The following is a 19,774-nucleotide window of genomic DNA, read 5'->3' as shown; positions in this document are numbered from 1 at the left end:
CTAAAGGGGGGATGCCCTGGCCTTTAGATTTATTCACAAAACAATTGCCTAGATGGAAAGGATATCAGTAAAGTATTTGTAAGAGCTATAGGTCATGAGACTGATAAGTGCATCAGTCAGAGTTCAAGGACGCATGTTCAAAAGGGGGAATGATGTTACACCCTATGTTTTTGTACATAAGAGTACGTTGTAAGTTAATTGATGTAAGCTAAAAAATGAAATCATCGTTGAAAAGTTTATAAAGTTAGTTAATCATGTTAATATGGAGGCTACAAATATTTAAGATCATGAATACCAAGTACCAAGAGGTTTGAAGGCTTAGAAGCTAAGCGAATTGAAGAAAATAAGTTTCATCGAAAGTCGACAAGTTGGAATATTATAACATGTACTTTTGGGGTGAGACTAGGGTGCTTAAAATTATAAGGAGATTATGTTATGAGTTATTTTAGTCATATGATAATCGTGTGTTATATTTTGAAGTCAAGCGAATTGTGGAACAAAAGTTAGAAAAGGTCATGGTCCAGACTGGTGTGACCCACATACCCAAGAATGTGCCTCTTGCAAATCTTGGAGTGCTTCTTCTTCCCCGAAGCATCGCAAGAGTACTCCCTCGAATGACCTTCTGTATAGAGTATCTTTGTAGTAAAGGAAGCGAGGTGCACGATGACTGATTTCAGTCCTTCTCCTTAGTTTTTCTGGAAGTATCCCATAGCTTAAGTAGTCGATAATGGGTTGTTGCCATTCTTCTTTCTCAACTTCAGAAATGGTGACAAGATGCTTGAGTTCATTTTCTTCACCTTCAGCCTCATTTAGATATGGTACTACCCATTTTGGCAAACAGTAACTAGCGCTTGATCATGCAGGGTTAACGATGAAGCTAGGGCAGCTAAAGTATCAATCTTTTTGTTTTCTTTCCTTGGCACATATTGAATTCACGTCACCGACCCACCCCATTAATTTTTTAGTATAATCATGATATGGGCGTAGTTCAAGTTTCTTGACTTCATAACTACCTAAAAGCTGGTTGATCACCAACTGAGAGTCACTAAAGACTTGCAATTGCAACCGCTTCATTTTGATAGCCATTTCAAGCCCAAGTATTAGTGCTTGATACTTAGCAACGTTTTTAGAGCAGAGTTGCATCAACGTAAAAAAGTAGGGCAGAACTTCACCTTGAGAAGTGACAAATACTACACCAGCACCAGCACCAGCTCCTCCGCAATGTGCATCACCATCAAAGTACATCTTCCATGGAGGTTTAACTTCAATGACCATTGTATCCTCATCAGGTAGTTCATCAGTTAGCTCCCAATCATTAGGTATAGGGTGATCTTCCAAGAAATCCGTTAAAGCTTGTCCTTTTATGGACTTTTTAGGGATGTACACAATTTTAAATTGTTTAAACTGGAGGTACCACCTTGGTAGTCGATAACTAAGGATAGGTTTTGACATCATGAACTTGATGGGATTTGCTCTAGAAACCAATCGAACGACATGAGCTTGAAAGTAGTGCTTCAACTTTTGGATTGAGAAGACTAGCACCAAACATAACTTTTCAATTGGGGAATAATTTAGCTCATTTGGTATCATCATCCTACTCAACTAGTAAAGGGAGTTTTCTTTCCCTTCACTATTTTCTAGGGCCAACAGTGCTCCAACTGACCTTTCTTGTGCTGAAATATATAGTATCAGCGGCTTTCCAAGTATAGGGGCTGCCAAAACTGGAGGCTTCATCAAGTAAGTTTTGATACTTTCAAAGGCATTGCTACAAACTTGGTCCCACTTGAAAGGAACGCCTTTCTTCATGAGACGATTGAATGGTTGGCACCTCCCATATAGGTTTGAGATGAATCTCCTAAGGTATGCTAGATTTCCTTGTAGACTTTTCAATTCATGAATATCCCAAGGCTCATGCATTTTCAAAATGACATCCACTTTGGCTTGATCAATTTTGATCACTCGATGTCAGACAATGAAACCAAGAAACTTTCCATAAGTAACTCCAAAGGATTCATCCTAAGTTGGTAACTCCGAAGCAACTCAAAGACCATTCTCAAGTCTTTCAAGTGGTCGCTCTTCTTTTATTGATTTTACCACCAAGTCATCAATATAACATTCGATATTCTTGTAGAAAAGATCATCAAAGTATTCTGTATAGCCCTTTGGTAAGTAGCCCCAGTGTTCTTCAAGCCAAAAGTCATTACCTTGTAACAATAAATACCCTTGGGAGTACAGAATGCAGCAAGCTCTTCATATTTTGGCACCATATAAATTTGGTTATAGCCCGATGAACCGTCCATAAATGACATTGCCTTTTATCCTGTAGTAGCATCGATCATCAGCTTTGGAATAGGAAGCAAAAATTTATCTTTCGGACACATATTGTTGAGATCCCTGAAGTCAACGCATACTCAAATCTGACCATTTTTCTTCCTTACAGGGACAATACTTGAAACCCATGTTGAGTATTTAACTTCACGAATAAATCCAGCTTCGATGAGTTTGTTAACTTCGATTTTAATCAAGGGAACCGAGTCCATCCTAAAGCGCCTTTGAGCTTGTTTAATAGGGCGAGCACCATTCTTGGCTACAAGGTGATGGACTGCTATTTTTGAGTCCAAGCTAGGCATCTCTTTGTAACTCCAAGCAAAGTTATCCCTGAACTCTTTGCGTAACTCAATATAAGTGCTTTCTTCATCAACTTCTAGTAAAGCACTTAGGTAGGTCGGTCTTGGTTCTTCATTGGTGCTAAGGTTAACTTCTTTTAAGGCATCAACTGTTGTCTTCACCCTTCTTCAAGTTCAGCTGGAGCATCCTTTGCATCTTCATCTTCTTGAGGGTCCCCATCATTGAATGATATGTGATAACACGGTGAAACATCCTCCAATTCTGCATCATCCTCCATTAGAGATGGAACACCATTCTCGCCTTATAAAATAAGATGATATGAAGACCTCACACTTTCTTCATCTTTGTTATGTTCCTTAGTGTAGACCATAGTATATGGCTTTACCTTCAGTACTTCTTTGCATGAAACTACAATTTTCGTTTGTCGCCTCATTCTAGAAGAAATAAAGCTTTGGAAATCCTTAAAGATCTTCTGGATTTTGGGGTGGGTGTTCTTATTCTTTGATAATTTCTCTGGAACTTATTCCCCTTCTTTAATGGATCCAATCTCTCAAATACAGAAGTCCTCACAGTTGATTTTCCAAGTCGATCAAAGGATGAATGTCTGTTAGAAGTGGCAGATTAATCTTCTACAGTGATATAACTATTGCTTTCCCTTCTTATGAAGATGCGAACTAGTGATGGCTGCTTGTACCCCAAACCTTTACGCGGTTGCTTTGTAGAAGTTTCTGATAGGAGCTTCCTTAATTTTGATGGCTCATTGGGATTGTATGCAGCTTTTGCAAATAGCCTTTAAGCATTAGGATCAAAGCCTTCATCTGTATGCTTTGTAGGGAGTGCCACATTCTGAGAAGGATTTTGGGCCACAAACCCTACAAGTATCGTTGAGGGAAACTTTACTGCCTCAATTCGTTTGATCGGAAGAGTGAACTCCTTCGGCATATTGGTTTAGAGTTTGGCCGATTCTCCCTCATCTTTCTTCTTTTTAGGGACATAGCAAAGCACATGAGTTACTTTCTTGCTATGAGACATAATGTTCCCTTTATGAGATTTATTTGAGATAGGGTGCACTTCCTCAACAACATCTTTGGTTTTGTCGACAACCATCTCAGCCCTCTTAGTCGTGGACTCATCATTCTTGCCACTCATGATATCATCAGCTTTTAGCTTCTTCACAATGCGGTTCCTCAGGTAAAACTTTGCATCGGTGAAATGTGATTCAACCTCGATGAATGTCTCGTCATCAATAACTATTTCTTCTCGACTCCTCCCTCGTAGTATTTCAAACATTGATGGTAGGTAGATGGAATCACTTTATTCTCATGTATCCAAGGCCTTCCAAGCAAGATGTTGTATAAAGTCTTGCATCGATCACATGCAACCATGCACTTGATTGCATATCTTCAATGGTGATTCCCAACCTGATCTCACCTTTGGCTCTTTGCCCCCTTGGTTGAATCCTTAGATCATCACACGACTTTTCGAGAGTTAGTTCATAGGAATACCAAGTTCTTTCACAGTGAGAATTGGCAAGATTTTCACTAAGGATCCTCCATCAACCAAAATTTGATTTACCCTTTCATCACGTATATAAACAACTAGGTATAATGGGTGGTTGTGAAGAGTGTCGCCCAGTAGAAGATCGTCACTCGTAAATGTAACTTTTTTTCTCACAGGCATTAACTTCTTGAGGAATAGACTCGATGAGCTTTTCTGAAGATGGTGTCAATGGTAGGTCATTAATTTTTTCTTCCCCTTTATCAGCATTGCAACAAGAGGCCTCAATACCATCACGGGAAATCTTCATGCGGAATCAACTTGGCAAGAACTCCTCCAAGGTCACTGGATGTTATGGCTTTTGAGGGTGGTGCACCTCCACTTTTGCCTTCTTCAAATGCTTAACGAGATTATGTTTCCTTGGTCTTTTTACCATCATTTTCCTTGTTGGTTGTTCTATCGATTCTTTACATGGGCTCCTTTTGTGGCGCCTACGACGAGTCACCAATGTCCAACCTTCATCATCATCAGGTTGATCAACTTAAACTTTGTTGTTCTCTAGTAATTCTTCATCTTTACTTTTTTAAAACTACATAATTCATCTGGACTGAATGAGCTAAAGGTGATAGAGACTTGATTTGTGCTTTCTTTGTTATCTTCAAGCACGATCTTCTTTTCACGAGCCAAGTCCATAACTTTGTCCTGAAGGCAAAGCTCTTCTCCAGATGGTGGCTCACAAGTCGATGGTATTTTCAGTAATTTAGGTCCTTCATTTTCCCAGCTTTATTTTCCACTTCATTTCCAGAAGATCAATGAGATTTAACTCGAGGAGCTCTTCAAAAATGAAGGGCATTTCAGAATCCATAAATGGGTACTCCTTCTCTTGCATTTCTTTTAGAGTCAACTTTCCACTTGACTTATCTTGGAAAGAAGTGGATTTCATACTCTGTTTCTTGCTCGGCTTTGTTGTGAACTTCGCAGGTGATGTATTGACACTCATAGCTTCTTTGTTTTTACACTCTTGCTCTATTTCCTGATTTCTTGCTTGTCATTCCCTTTTCGAGGCTCATAGATAGGAAACCTTTCATTTTCAGCGGAGGCCATACTTAATTCCATGTCATGGGCACGAGTTACAAATTCTTCAAAGGTGCTAGGATTTATACCTTGCAAGATGTAGGGAAGCCCGCAATGCATGCCTTGGATGCATATTTCTATGCCAGAAGCTTCACTAAGCCTATCTTTGCAGTTGAGGCTTGCATTCCTCCAATGATTGATAAAGTCGATAACTAGTTCACCCTTTCGTTGTCGAGCATTTGTAAGTTCTATCATATTGACAGTACCTCTCGTACTATAAAACGATTGAGAAACTCTTGCTCTAGTTGATCCCAGCTATCAATAGATCCAGTCTCGAGGTCTGTGTACCAATCAAAAGCATTTTCTTTTAGTGAGCGGACAAACTACTTGACGAGGTAATCTCCATATGCCCCAGCATTGTTGCACGTCTCAACGAAGTGCGCCACATGTTTCTTTGGATTGCCTTTTCCATCAAACTATTGTAACTTTGGAGGTTGATAGCTAACATGCATCTTCAACATATTGATCCTTATAGTGTACGACTTTGAGTATGTAAGGGAGGACTTAGCAACAACTTCATACTTATGCTTAATAGTTCCTTCAATGAACTCCTTCAATTGATCGATTGGAATCATCCCTTTAGATGAGACAGCGATAGCCTTAGCAGATGCTACTTGTCTTAGGGGGGGAATCAATCTCAAAAACTTCTGAGAGCTTGCCAGGCGCATGGGTGGATTCTTCTTCCATCAAGATTCCTACCCTGTCTGTTAGCTTTTTAATTCTAGCATCTTGATTTTGCATGCACTTAGTCATGCCAGTGATTGCTTCCGTTAAGTTTGCCAACTGCTCCTCCACAACCGAAGCGTTTGACACCATGACTTGCATGATTGTTGTGGACGATGGAGAGTACCATGGATTTTCACACAGATTGATCCTCGATTGGCTCATGTTATGCGGTGTAAGTGGGGAGGATCCATCACTTGAAGCATCATCATCTTCCTTCACAGCAAAGTTCTTGGATCCGGAGAGGTCAAGCAGAGCAAGAATTTTCTTAATCTTTTCAGCAACATCGCTTCGTCCTTCGGGTGCATTTGTGGAAGATCTTGCTCATTATGCGGACGACACTTGGAGTGCTTGTTGTCCTAAAGAGCTTGCTTTACTCCTCGTAACTGGTCGAAGCTTCCAAAAGAAACATTGAGGATGTTTTCCACATCATCATAGAACCTGGAGTTAGCAGCCTTGGTGGATGTTGATCTAGGGTTTGTTTTCTTTGAATCCATTTTGACGTTCTTGAACTTTGGTGATTGAAAAGTTGAGATGAGAGGTAGAGATTGTCTCACTGGCCGTGCCAGAATTTGTAACAATAAACTTGCGTCAAGGAAAATAATCTAGACCGAAAATATTGCAACAATCGTAGTATTTGATTTTAAGTAATTTGAGTGTTACAATTTCTATGAATCCTCTGATTCCTCTTTCCAACAGTAAATAAATTCAAGATCCTTTGAGCTTGATCTTGAATCTATAATTGTTGCCATGAACGAAGATCTTGAATTCAACTAGCACGAATTTTGATTTGAACTTGTACTCCTTGAATGTTGATTTGCTCTTTGTTCTTGAGCTTGAACTTGAACTTGATTGCATGAAGCTTGAAACTTGTGGAGGAATTTACAGTGTTTGATCCACGAGCTCTTTCTTGCTTCTTGTTATAACTTCTGGTCTCTTTTATGGGTTATGAAGACCCCTATTTATAGTTGTGGGAGGGAAAAGTTGTTACGAGAACAAACTCTTTCCAACCAATCAGATTGAAGAGTGACAAGGCCGCATTTGATTGGTCAGAAAATGTCACTTGCACACGTGGTGCGATTTCATTGGCCTTTTAATTTGACTTGGCATGCCTTGTCATTTTGATACGTGGCATGATCCCATTTCTATTTGACTTGGAGTGCCACGCCATGTCATTTGGCACGTGGCACCAAACTGGGCTTCTAGGAAGATGACATCTTGGGCTTAATAAAGTGAGCTCATCGCTTTAGGCCAATTAAATGGGTTAGCCCAATGGATTAAGACATATTTATTTAATCCATATATATTGGATTATATAATCGATCCAATTATATTATCCCATAATATTTGTTTGGGCCAATATATCTTGAATTTAAAATATATTTCAAATTATTTTATCGATTTAGATTAGATAAAAATTTAAATGCTTACAGAAATATTTGTCAAAGTTTTCTATGAGTGGGCATAGCTCTGCCCGATAACTGTCACAAATGTCTTTAACACACATGCTAAATTCAAGAATTCGTCATGTCGACTCAATACACGTTCACCTAAAACATTTCAATATGCTATAACCCAATAATAAGGAAATCCAGTACTTCAATCCTCTATATGCTCAACGCAAGCAAAATCAACGACTGCAAGTTAACTTAAATAGATTGTTAAGAGAGAAGAGGGAATTGAGAGTCTCAAAGGTGAAAAATATAGTTATGGTGGAGGGTATTTATAGTAGATATCTAGGGTCATGAAATTTTTCAAACCAAAGAGCTACTAGATAATTTTGGGGATAGGGAAAATGGTCAATTTTAAAATTGATGTCTTTTGCAGTCACTCTTTTAAAAAATAAAGAGAAAATTAGACGATTTGACAGCTTAGAGAGCAAAAAAGATTATCAATATTAGCACAACCCATAAAATATTACTAATATTGGCACACTATTATTTGGTAAAAAATTTTAATGTGTACTCATTTTTTTAAAAGATTTAACTAGTACCCAAAGTACAGACAACTTCAGGCATTTTCCTCCTCCTCATCCTCATCCTCCTCCTTCTTTTTTCTTAGTCGTTGTGGGGAAAAAAAGTGATGGTGAATTTTCATGGTATCTTGTGAGCAGGTTTTAAGGTGATTTGTGATGTTTTACAGTAGCGAGCTACTGTGGCGCTCCATTATTTGCTACTGCTTAGGGTTTCTAGTTCTTATTCTTCTTCTTCGTAATTGCAAAGGGGTTTATTAGATTTGTTGTTGTATTGACAAATTGATGATAGAGATTTATTCTTTATGATATTTGGAGATTATGTTGCAAATTTAAGCTTATTTGAAATAGATTTAGTTGTTAAATCGTGTGTTGGATTGTTGAAATTCGAAGAACAAGTTTCTGTTTCTGGAAAATTTGCACTTCAGACCTATTTGGTCTTAAGTGCATGAAAACATTTGTTACACTTCAGACCTATTTGGCCTTAAGTGCATGAAAATATTGGTTGCACTTCAGACCTATTTGGCTTAAGTGCATGAAAACTTTTGTTGCACTTCAGACCTATTTGGCCTTAAGTACATCTTAAGTACAATTTTATACTTTAGAATTGACTAGCCTTAAGTGTATTGCACTTCAGACAAAATCTTTTTTCTTCGACTTCAAATCCGATAAATTTGAAGTTGATCCAAAAGTGAGTAAACTTGTAAATTTTTATGCAAAATGAGTATAACTTCAATGATAACCCCAAAATTAAGTATATATGCAAATGCTCCGGTTATTTGTATGCTTGAAAGTGGGTGAGCTCAACAGAAACCATTGGCTTCGGCCCACTCAATACTAAGTCCTTTTCTCACTTCCACTTCGTCTTCGGCTGCAGTGTTTTGATATAAAACCCATTGTATCAAAATAGATTAAAATAGGGGAAATTTTTGTTTCGATACCATATAGGAAACTATATTATCAAATATAGTATTTCTACAAAATATAGACAATTCATTAAATAAGGAATCATTGTAGTTGCAGGCTTCCTTATTTAGGTGCGCTAAAATTGGGGAATTAAATATTCTTCCAGATATTTTACAACGCAAATCACGCACCTTAATAATTATCGGCTGTTTCGTTTCAAATTTAGCGACTCTGTTTTTGCGATACACTGTGTTTCAACCTTTTTTCTGATTTCACAAATCAAAAACGACTAAATCTTCTACAATTCTTTTGCAACAAACGCAATTATGTCAAAAATCCCAATTATGCTACAACTGAATGGGATTTGGGATAGCTATGGGAGATTTAGAGAATTTCAGGTCGATGGCATTGTAGTCGATGAGGATGCGAGTTATAGTCTATTAATTTCTACAATAGCACAACAATTAATGATCGATACATCCGAAAAAATTATAGAAATCAAATACATTGTCAACGAGCATTGTCCTCCAATGAAAATTAGGAACGATATGGGTGTTCGTGTATACATGGAGATGAAAAGAAAAACAAAAATTTAGGATCATATCCGCTATGTATAACTGTTCGTGATTTCAATATGGAATTGAGTATCACCAATGAGAACACAGTTGTAGGTTTGTGCTGTTACATTTTCTATCAAATTCTGGTTGTATGTCAATGTCCTACACTTTATCTACATTTTATCTACAAATAAACTACATCTCGGAGTAAATATATATATTAGTATGGATTTTCATAATATCTATAAAATTTCTACATTTATTCTACAATAAAACTACATATCATTTGAAAAATTAATATGAAATACAGAATTTCAATGTTTCTACAAACTATCTGCAAAATTTCTACAAACTGTTCATAACAGTATTTATCTTTATTTTCATGCAGGTTCGTCTGGAACACTAAAGTTACTTGATATGCCAACATCTCCCGTTATAGAAGAATATGAAAGTATAATAATAATAGATAGTACATCAAGTTTTATTGAAGTAGGACAAGTATACCAAAACAAGCAAATAATTGCAATTGCAATGAAGCACTATTCTGTCATGCACAAGTTCCAATTCAGGGTTAAAAGATCTAGTGCTAGAAGGTATGAGCATATGAATGGTCAAAGATCATTATGTTTTTAATTTTGTAGTTTATTTATAATTTTTTACTTCTTCAGTTTTTTCTTGTGATAATGTTTATCAGTATTGTAGATGAATTGTAGTTTTGTTATATATAAATTGTATAATGTGATCGTTTAAGCTAAAACAATCTTTTTCTTTTAAAATCTACATTTTAAACCAATGTTTAAATTGTATTTATTTTGTAGCTACTGGCAGATATGTGTTGGTGAAAACTGTACATGGCACTTCAAGGCAACTAGCATAAATGTTTCTGCAATGTTCAAGGTCAGAAATTTCAACAACCAGCACACATGCTCTTTAATGGACAAAACATTCATACAACGCAAACCTACTGCCATGGTAGTTGGTAGCATGGTTATTCCAAAATATTGTGATCCTAAGACAATTTACACACTAAAAGACATACAAAGTGACAAGTTGTCTGAACACGGCGTGAATTTAACCTACATGCAAGCTTGGAAAGCAAAGGAAAAGGATTTACAGTTTTTGAGAGGTCATCCTGCTGACTCCTACAGCAAATTGCCTAGTTATTTGTATATTCTGAAGAAAACTTATCCGGGGTCTGTAGTTAAATTGAAGAAGACGGACGATGACTGCTTCTTGTATGTATTTGTTGCGATTTGTATGTCAATCAGTGGTTGGGAATATTGTAGGCCAGTTGTAGTAGTCGATGGAACCTTCTTAAAGTTAGCATACAGAGGAATAATGCTAACAACTAGTACAATGGATGCAGCATGTATTGAAGTTTTATTATAGAAATATTATAGCTTGTAGATTTATTGTAGATATATTGTAGATATATTGTAGAAAAGTTTTAGTTTGTATGTATATGTCTTCTTCTGCATTTTTCCTGCAGCCAATTAATTGCTTTTTGCCACATAATGTAGGTATCATATTATCATTGGCATATGCTGTTGTTGATTCAGAAAATGATGCATCATGGAAGTGGTTTTTTGAGAAATTCAAACATGCATATGGTGAAAGACCAAATATGTGTGTTGTTTCAAATCGGAATGAGAGTATCTTGAAGGCAACATCTATTGTTTATCCCGACATGCCACATTATTCTTGCATGTGGCATATTTGGACAAATATACGGGCAAAGTTCAAGAAGGGACATCTAAAGTTAAGCGAATTGTACTTTGCCATGGCACGGTCATACACGCTTGATGAATTTAATGAAAGGATGTCAAATATTGAAGAGATTGACCCACGTGTTAAAGAATACTTATACGATATTAGCTATCATAGATGGTCTCGAGTACATGCTACGGTGAACAGAACTTGGACTATGACATCAAACATTGTAGAGTCGTTGAGTGCTGTAACAAAATATGCAAGAGAGCTGCCGATAGTAGAACTATTAGAGTATATGAGGACCCTTCTTGAACGTTGGAAGAAGGAAAAATTATTGAAAGCAAAGGGTACATTCACATACCTTGGGTTTAAATTCAACAAAGAGATGGATGACAACAAAACATTGTCGCACAAGCTTAGAGTAAAATCTAATTATTTATTGAATCAAACTAATTTATATAGGACAATGTAGATAATTTCTAGATATTTTGCATTTAACCATATATGAATTGTTTTTTTTTTTGTTTGTAATGTAATCATAGGTGAGGGCTTGAACAGACTACATCCATATAGTACTAGATGGTCTAAGGCGCTATATTATTTGTCTTGAAAATAAGAGATGTAGTTGTGGGCAATTCCAGCTTGATGAACTTCCTTGTCCACATGCTTTGGTTGCTTTAAGACACAGGGATGAGTCTTTTGAACAATATTGTTCTCCTTATTACACAAGGGAGAACCTCTTGCGTTCTTATGAAATACCAATAAATCCCCTGCCTAATGAAAGCAAATGGAATTTGCCACAACATATATCTAATGAAGTAGTAAATCCACCTACAGGAGGGAAAAGGCAGTCAGGAAGACCTCAAAAAGAAAGATACAAAACATATGATGAAATAAATTCAAAGAAGTACAAGGTTTCATGTGGCAACTGCGGAGGAGAAAGGCATAACAAAAGATCTTGAAGAATACACCCAAAAAGAAATAAAATTTTATGTAGCTAACAGAATATTTCATAAAAATTATTGGTGAGTTCAGGATAACAGAATTTGATGTGTAATTGTTGAGGTTTTTTAAGATCATAATGTAGTTAGTTATAATTTTTCTGTATTGAGATAATACTTTCATAGAGTGATTTGTTTGTGAATAGTTTCTATATATATAATCTACCACTTTTTTACTATCTTTAGCATCCTTTACATACTTGTTAATGTTTTTTTTGCAATTTATCTAGAATATAACTACAAAAAAATTACATTAACTAGAATTTACAGAGTAACTACATTATAAATCAGTAGGAAAGGAGTTATATACTAAAATATTGTAGATCAAGTACTGTTTACGTTCAACAAATGACTATAAAAGAAACAAAACACATTGTTAAATATTTTCTACAAATTATCTACAAAGACAACTACAAAAAAATTACAATAGCTGGAGCTGACATAATAGCTAGATTATAATTCATCTAGAAAGAAGTTATATTCTAAAAATAATGTAGATCATGTACTTTTTACATTCAACAAATTGAATGTAAAAGCAACAAAATGTTTAGTTACTGATTTTTACACTTTATTTACATAAAACAACAAAATAACTACATATTTTTGCGTTGACAGAATAACTGTATAAAAATTCAGTTGGAAAGGATTTATATGCTAAAATAATGAAGATCAAGTACTGTAAAGATTCAACAAGTGAATATAAAACCAACATAATGTTTCCATTTGAACTACTATACTGGATAAAAAAAAGGCTACTATAATTGTAGCGCAAGTCTGCTACAATTAAAACACAACAATATTGTTCAAAAACTTGTCTACCATCTTTCTTCTAAACTGGCATCAACTAAACAATTGTACCACATGTTCAATACAAAATATTACAACTACTTCTTCTTCCTCTGGACTCGTGTTTTCTCATTCAAAGTTGGTTCACCTTTTCTCCTTGCCAATTTGCCTGTCACCTCACTTTCACTAATTGTCTCATGCTCCTGCTTCTTTCTCGCATAGTCCCAAAGTAGTGCTCCATAGCGTCTACGATGTTTGTCAATATCAGAAAGGTCTTCTGCCGGAATTGATAACTCTCCAAGACTAACATACTCTGCAAAGGCAGCAACAAATACACCACAATCACTGCAAAGATAAAAAAATGTTAATATTTACCAAACGATTAGAAAAAAAAGGTTAAATGAATAGAAAGAAAGAAGATTTTTGTTACAGTGATCCTTCTTTTTGCTGTGGTATCTCTCTGACGATCCACTGAATGTTAAGAGGGTCGGTAACAGCTTTCTCAACGTATGCCTTTGTATTCTTGAAGTTGATGTCTTTATGCTTCCCATAAAATCGGTGCATGACAAATACAAAGGAATAATAACAGAAAACTTGTCGACACAAGATTCAACAATAGGGTGATTGCGTGAAGAGATCATGGAATCATACGCATAAAGTTGCCTGTCTGCAATGTCAAAAACAACCAACACCCAATGAAATTTTTCTACAATGTTGACGGGCATGATAACATAATCAACTTCATCCCATGCAATATTTTCCAGTAGTATATACCCCAATATATATTCTGCTACAACGTCCTGGGGTTTGACAACAGAAAACTTCTTTTCTTGAGGAGAATTTTGGAACTTTTCGTAAATTTGATCAATCCTAGTCTTGAACAAACAATTGTTGTAGTAAACCTGGTCTTGTTGTGGGGGCCATACATGCCTCTTTTCCTCAAGTAATACATTATAACATTAATGTGTTGCAACAAAAATAGATCGCACTCATACTAAAATTTATCTTCAAATAATCTACACAAAACTACAAAATTACTACAATTCATCTACAATCAGAATACAAATTATCTACAATCAGAATACAAATTATCTACAAATTATCTACAAATCAAATACATTGAATCTTACCGAGTCATTGAGACTTGTCCGAGTTGTGCCAGGGAAAAGAACCACTCCTTTTTGTCAACCTTTTTCACTCTAAGATCTAACCATGGCTTAATTTGGTTACCCTTTATAGAGTATGGAGCCTTATTCCTATATAAACAAATAGAAATTAAAATTAAATTGTTGAATGAAGTGGATGTGTAAAAGATGAATACTAGAATAAAAGTATCAAATTGTGCAAACTAACCTCTTTGAACCTGTGTCGGTACCGTGGTATAACCACTTGTGGAATTGATCCAACAACTCAGGATCTACATTTTGACCAATAACACTAGTAAATGGGTGCTTGAGGTGAAAAATTTGAGGTTCAACCGAGGTGCTGCCACCAGAACTGTATAAAGGGAGAAATGGTAATCGGGCATGCTTTCCCGGCTACCTTGTTCTACCTTGATGCACGGGTATTGTTTCATCTTGTATAAGCTCGCCTAACTTAACCAACTGGGAGAAGTTATCAGGTAGCTCAAAATCATCAAGTGTAACCTCCTTCTTCTCATCTCCAGAGTCCTCTGAATCACCTACATTCACATACTCTTCCTCTTCACCTACATTGTCATCTTCCTCATTCTGCTGTTCTCTTTGAGCTGCTACTGTCACTCCGTGAATTGGAGATTGTGCATGCACATCTTCCCTCTCTGTAACACCATGTATATCTAGCTTAATAGAATGGTAAAAATATTGAAACATAAAGCAAATATCTCTGAATACGATTTCATACCTACATTCTCTTCATCAACTACACCTTCAAAATGTGTATATAAATCAATACGTGCTGGATGATTTTCTTGACCAAGTGCACCTTCAACATGTTCTATTTTTTTCATTAGAAATGTAAAATCATACTGGATAGTACTGGCTTAACATTTTAAGAAGATATGTAGGTGTGTTATAAGATCTACATAAATCTGTAGAGCTGTGTTAATATGTTGTATTTATTTATACATAATTTGTATATATGATGTAGACAAATTGTAGATATTTTGTAGATAACTTGCAGATATTTTGTAGATAATTGTAGATAAAGTGGAGTTATTTTGTATATACCTGTTTTGCTGGTGCTGGCCTACACTGATTTTTCACTAGTGAACTGAAATTGCTGATTGTTCTTGTCTTTTGGTTGGTCAGTATTTTTGGTTGAACTCCCAGCAAACTAAAAGTTTTATATTAGTTAGGATATATATTTTAGAGGTGACATAAATAGTTTTGTTAATATGAATAAAATTCAAATGTTACCTTTGCATCAACTTGATCATTTGGACTGTTTATCACCTGTAAAACAGTCCTGACTGACTCATTTATTAGCACTCGAAGGCTACCTAGTTCTTCAAAGACATTTTTCCTAAAATCTTCAAGCTTTTCATCGACCTACATATTAAAAAATACATAGTTAACTTCACAATATGTCTTAACATACATTAAAGAACAGATGCACTATTATGTATACATCACAATGTTGTTTAGGAATACATGTTACCTTCTCAAGACCTCTTTTTAACTTTCTTATTTTACGAAGAATAGACTCTTTGTCCTCTTTTCCAATTGATTCTTTGGGTTCCAATGGAGGAGCATCAACTTTGGGATCCTGAGAAACATGTTCAACCTTTTCAATTATGTAGTCAACTTTATCAGACAAAGACATCACTGAAAGCTCTTCAGGTGATTTATTTATGTTGGTGAACTGAATGAGGAAAAAAAATTAGCTTGATTAAGGCAAAGTATGTATACAAATTGTAGATATTTTGTAGGTAAATTTTATAATCATAAATAAAAACCCTTTACCTTTATCCATTCAGGCTTGATCATTCTGTCTTCAATTGCAGCTAACCAAATCTAACCCTTACTAGCTGACCAGTTAAGTATGCGAGGGATTGAATTAGAAATCCTTGTAGCTATATCAGTATTGACGAAGGAGCAACACTCATACAACCATACTTGCATGGCTAGTGGTAATCCTCGAATGAGATAAGAATGAACGAAAGGATTTAGCATGTGCCTAACTAATTCAATCAACTGTCTGTAAGACTGAATACCCTATGGAAATGTCTCGTACTGACCAGATTCCACCAAATAAAACCTAAAATGATTTACCTACCCAATACGGTCTCTCTCTGAAGGACAAATGAAGAATTCTATGAGATATAGAATACATAACTTTACTGCATCCTCATCATTTACCCAGATTTTGTTGGTTATAATCTATTTTAGGTATGTATTCTCCACTTTTACCTTGTTTGGAAAGTAGCTGCTCATTATCTTACTGACATAATTAGGAGTGTAACCAAAGTCTGTCACCTCGGTATGACATCTAAGACCAGTTATTAATGAAAACTTTCTCAATTCAAAATTTAACCTCTCACCTTTTAACTCAGCTGAAAAATAGGAAGCATCAGATGAATTTAATTCATACTTCATAAGAAGATGAATAGCTTAATTTGGCATGCATAAATTAGGAAATGACAGTAAATAACCAAAGCATGTCTTCTCGAATAACTTCAAATCATTTGGAGATAAAACCTCTTTAATTTGGCTAGGAATGCTAGGATCACATAATGTCTGGAATCTAAGCACCCCATAATCAACATTATGGGATGCAAAAAAATGTCCATTATGCACAAAATATAAATAATCTCACATTAATACAGTGCTTAAAAACATAGATACATTTGCAATTTATCTACAAAATAACTTCAAAAAATATACAAAATATCAACAATTTTAAACAAATCAATAAAGCTGCAATTAATCTTCAAAATGAATAAAAATAATCTCAAATTAATTCAGTGCTTAAAAAATATAGATACATTTGCAATTTATATACAAAATTCCTACAAAAAATTTACAAACCAGAAAAAACACTTATGTAGATTTTTAACAACTAAAACAAACGAAATAACTAGTGAAGAAATTACTAATTCTTACATTTACCAATGACTGTTTTCAAACATTTTTAGGAGATTTAACACTAGGGGCTTTTTTGAATTTTTCTTCTTTTTGGGAGTTTTTGAACTAGAAAACACCTTCGCTTTCTTTCCAGGTTTACTGATAGGCACATCTTCTACAAAATCATCATTGAACACTATCTCTTTTCGTTTCCTTTCTGCTTGTTTGATTGGCATCAAAGATTCTCCAGCATCGAAATCATGTTTTTGTTTAGTTATAGCTTCAGCCCTGATTTGACGCGGAGAAAGACTATGCTTCTAATCTACAATTGCATGTGCAGATTTTCCTTGCTTTTTGGGTGAATGTGGTGATAATACACCCAAATCGAAAGAAGGTATATCAGTTTCTCTAGCTTTTTTAGGGCTGTAATTTGAAAGTTTATTCTTCTTCATTGATAAAATTTGAAACTGAAGGTAAATGTGTGTATGAACTTTGAAGATTTGACTTCAATTTTGACGGGTTGTAGAAGAAAAAACTTGAAATTGGACGTTAATGGTGGGGTTACATATGTTTCTCTAGTTTTAACAGAGGAAATAATGGGTTTGAAACGTGGGTGAGGGTGTGGGTTTGGGAGAGAGAAACGTAGGGGGGGATTTGGAGGAATATACGGTACAATTAATGTATCATTACTACACATAATGGTATATAAATGGTAATTAGGTATACTAAATGTAATTATAGTAAACCTTAAACATTGAGGGTAATATAGTTTACTGTATGGCATAGGAATGTAAAAATTCCTTAAAATAGTCTGCAATTTACTACTTGTCGTAGTTTATTACTCTTAAAAAATTTCTAGTCGTTCCTAGTACATCTCTCAGAAAATCTAATAGTTATGGAAGCAATATTATTATTGTTGAGCTTGAAGATCTCAAAGCTAAAACTCGAAATCAGAAAAATATTGTAATTCGAAGTGAGTGTTCAAAAATCTTGTTGATAACACATATGTGAAACTTATACTAACATTTGAGCTCCATTAGAGCTAATTTATATGGTGCGAAAGTTCAAAGGCATATTCGACGAAGAACATGAACGAAGATGAGTTGTGAAAGTACAGAACTAAGAAGTAAACTATTTCTCCGGGAAGAATCACTTTTTCTATCGGTGCACGTTAGGTGCTAACTAACCTGCGCCTTCACCGAAAATGGGAGGAAGAGGGAGATCAAAGAAAAACACCAGCAAAACATCAGTGGTAGAACGGAAACTAACAGATATCATCACGCGAGAGCAAGAAAAATAAAATGCAAAAGCTAAAGAGAAAATGCAAGAGGAAGATCTAGCTCTGGAAAGTGATAATGACCTAAATTGGCCATATCTGAGTAGCAATCGAACTAAATTAGCAACACTGATGAGCCCAGTCACTCAATTGACGCCTAAAGTGAACTCGGGAATGAAAGGACTAGCTGTATCGATGACCTAAATTGGTGGTGCGAGTACGAGCAAAGCATAGAGCAATGGAACAGTAAATACAAACTTGCCAAAGGAACAGAGCAATGGAACAGTAAATGCTGAAGTCCACACTGAGAAACACATGCATAAGAAGAAAGCAGTACATATTGGAAATGGGGGAAGATCCTAGGCAGGTTTGTTCCATGAAAACAAATTTGTAGCAAAGGGATGAACTTATCATACATTCCACCGGTGATACAGGACGAGAAAGTTGCAGTGCAATTATTGTAAGAGGACATAACAGAGGAAAATCAAAAGTGGAACCGAGCAATAATCATGTACGTGGTTTGAAATACTCCAACTATTGGGGCAATTGAACGATTCATAGCAGGCCAGTGAAGTAAGGCGAGAAAACCTAAGGTACTCTTTCATAATGATGAGTATTTCACAATTTTGATGAATGACTGTGAAGAGAGGGATGAAGTGTTAATGAATGATCTGTATACTATTAATAGCAAACCAATCATACTTAGGCCATGGACAGAAGGATTTGATTTCAATGAGGAAGTACTTAAAACAATTCCTTTATTGGTCAAATTCCCCAAGCTACCACTGAACTATTGGAGTAACCATGTCCTAAGCAAAATTGGGAGTGGTCTGGGAAAGCCCTTATATGCTGATGCATGTACTACATTGGCTGATAGAGTCTCATATGCTAGGGTGTTAATTGAAATGGATATTACTAGGATAATACCAGGATCAATTAAATTATATGACCCCAAGGGAAAGGTGATTGAACAGATGATACAATATGATCGGAAGCCTCAATTCCATCAGACATGCTGTCAAATAGGCCATTCATGTAGAGACCAAAAGAAGCAGAACCAGGAAGGTAGACAACAAAGAGTTCTAGAGCAGAAGTAAAAACAAGAATGAAGAATAGTGAGGATGCTTGATCCTAAGGTGGATAAAATTAATGCACATGGTAGATTTTTGGAGCAAATGGAATCAGAAGGTGATGAGGTGTTGTTCAAGCAAAAAAATGAAGAACAATGGCAACTGGCTAAAGGAAAGTCTGCAATAAAAAAGAATATGGGAGCTATAAGTGAGAATGAAGTAAACATTGGCAATGTTTTCAAAGCTCTGGTTGATACATCACAGAAGATTGTGCAACTTTCTGAAGCTCAAGAGAAAAGAGGGAAGCATAGTGGAAGTGATAGAGGAGGTGAATATAAAATACTTACTATATGATGATGAATATCATATCATGAAATATTAGGGGTAAGTAAAATGAACTCAAAAAATTTAGTAGAGAGAATAATGTGGTACTAATGGCTGTTCTAGAGAATAGAGTCAAGGAACCTACTG

At 35.6% G+C, this 19,774-nt stretch overlaps 3 protein-coding genes across 3 annotated transcripts; 2 read left to right on the top strand and 1 right to left on the bottom strand.

Annotated features, from left to right (window-relative positions):
• Positions 1-894: 894 nt before the first annotated feature.
• On the bottom strand, positions 895-2,630 carry LOC138875452 (uncharacterized). The gene is made up of 2 exons (XM_070154282.1): positions 2,423-2,630; positions 895-1,535 (listed from the first exon to the last, which is right to left on the bottom strand). Exons 1-2 carry the CDS (start codon positions 2,628-2,630, stop codon positions 895-897), a joined length of 849 nt encoding a protein of 282 aa, XP_070010383.1.
• Positions 2,631-6,010: 3,380 nt separating this feature from the next.
• Positions 6,011-12,089, top strand: LOC104210258 (uncharacterized). The gene is made up of 6 exons (XM_070154281.1): positions 6,011-6,371; positions 9,806-10,010; positions 10,112-10,126; positions 10,236-10,794; positions 10,907-11,548; positions 11,769-12,089. Exons 1-6 carry the CDS (start codon positions 6,011-6,013, stop codon positions 12,087-12,089), a joined length of 2,103 nt encoding a protein of 700 aa, XP_070010382.1.
• Positions 12,090-18,862: 6,773 nt separating this feature from the next.
• LOC138875451 (uncharacterized) lies at positions 18,863-19,330 on the top strand. Its single transcript, XM_070154280.1, has one exon. It carries the CDS (start codon positions 18,863-18,865, stop codon positions 19,328-19,330), a length of 468 nt encoding a protein of 155 aa, XP_070010381.1.
• Positions 19,331-19,774: the final 444 nt, after the last annotated feature.

This window comes from Nicotiana sylvestris, chromosome 8 (genome assembly GCF_000393655.2).
Source record: "Nicotiana sylvestris chromosome 8, ASM39365v2, whole genome shotgun sequence".
In the NCBI taxonomy this organism is placed as follows: Eukaryota; Viridiplantae; Streptophyta; class Magnoliopsida; order Solanales; family Solanaceae; genus Nicotiana; species Nicotiana sylvestris.
This window is presented reverse-complemented; position numbering and strand designations above follow the sequence as displayed.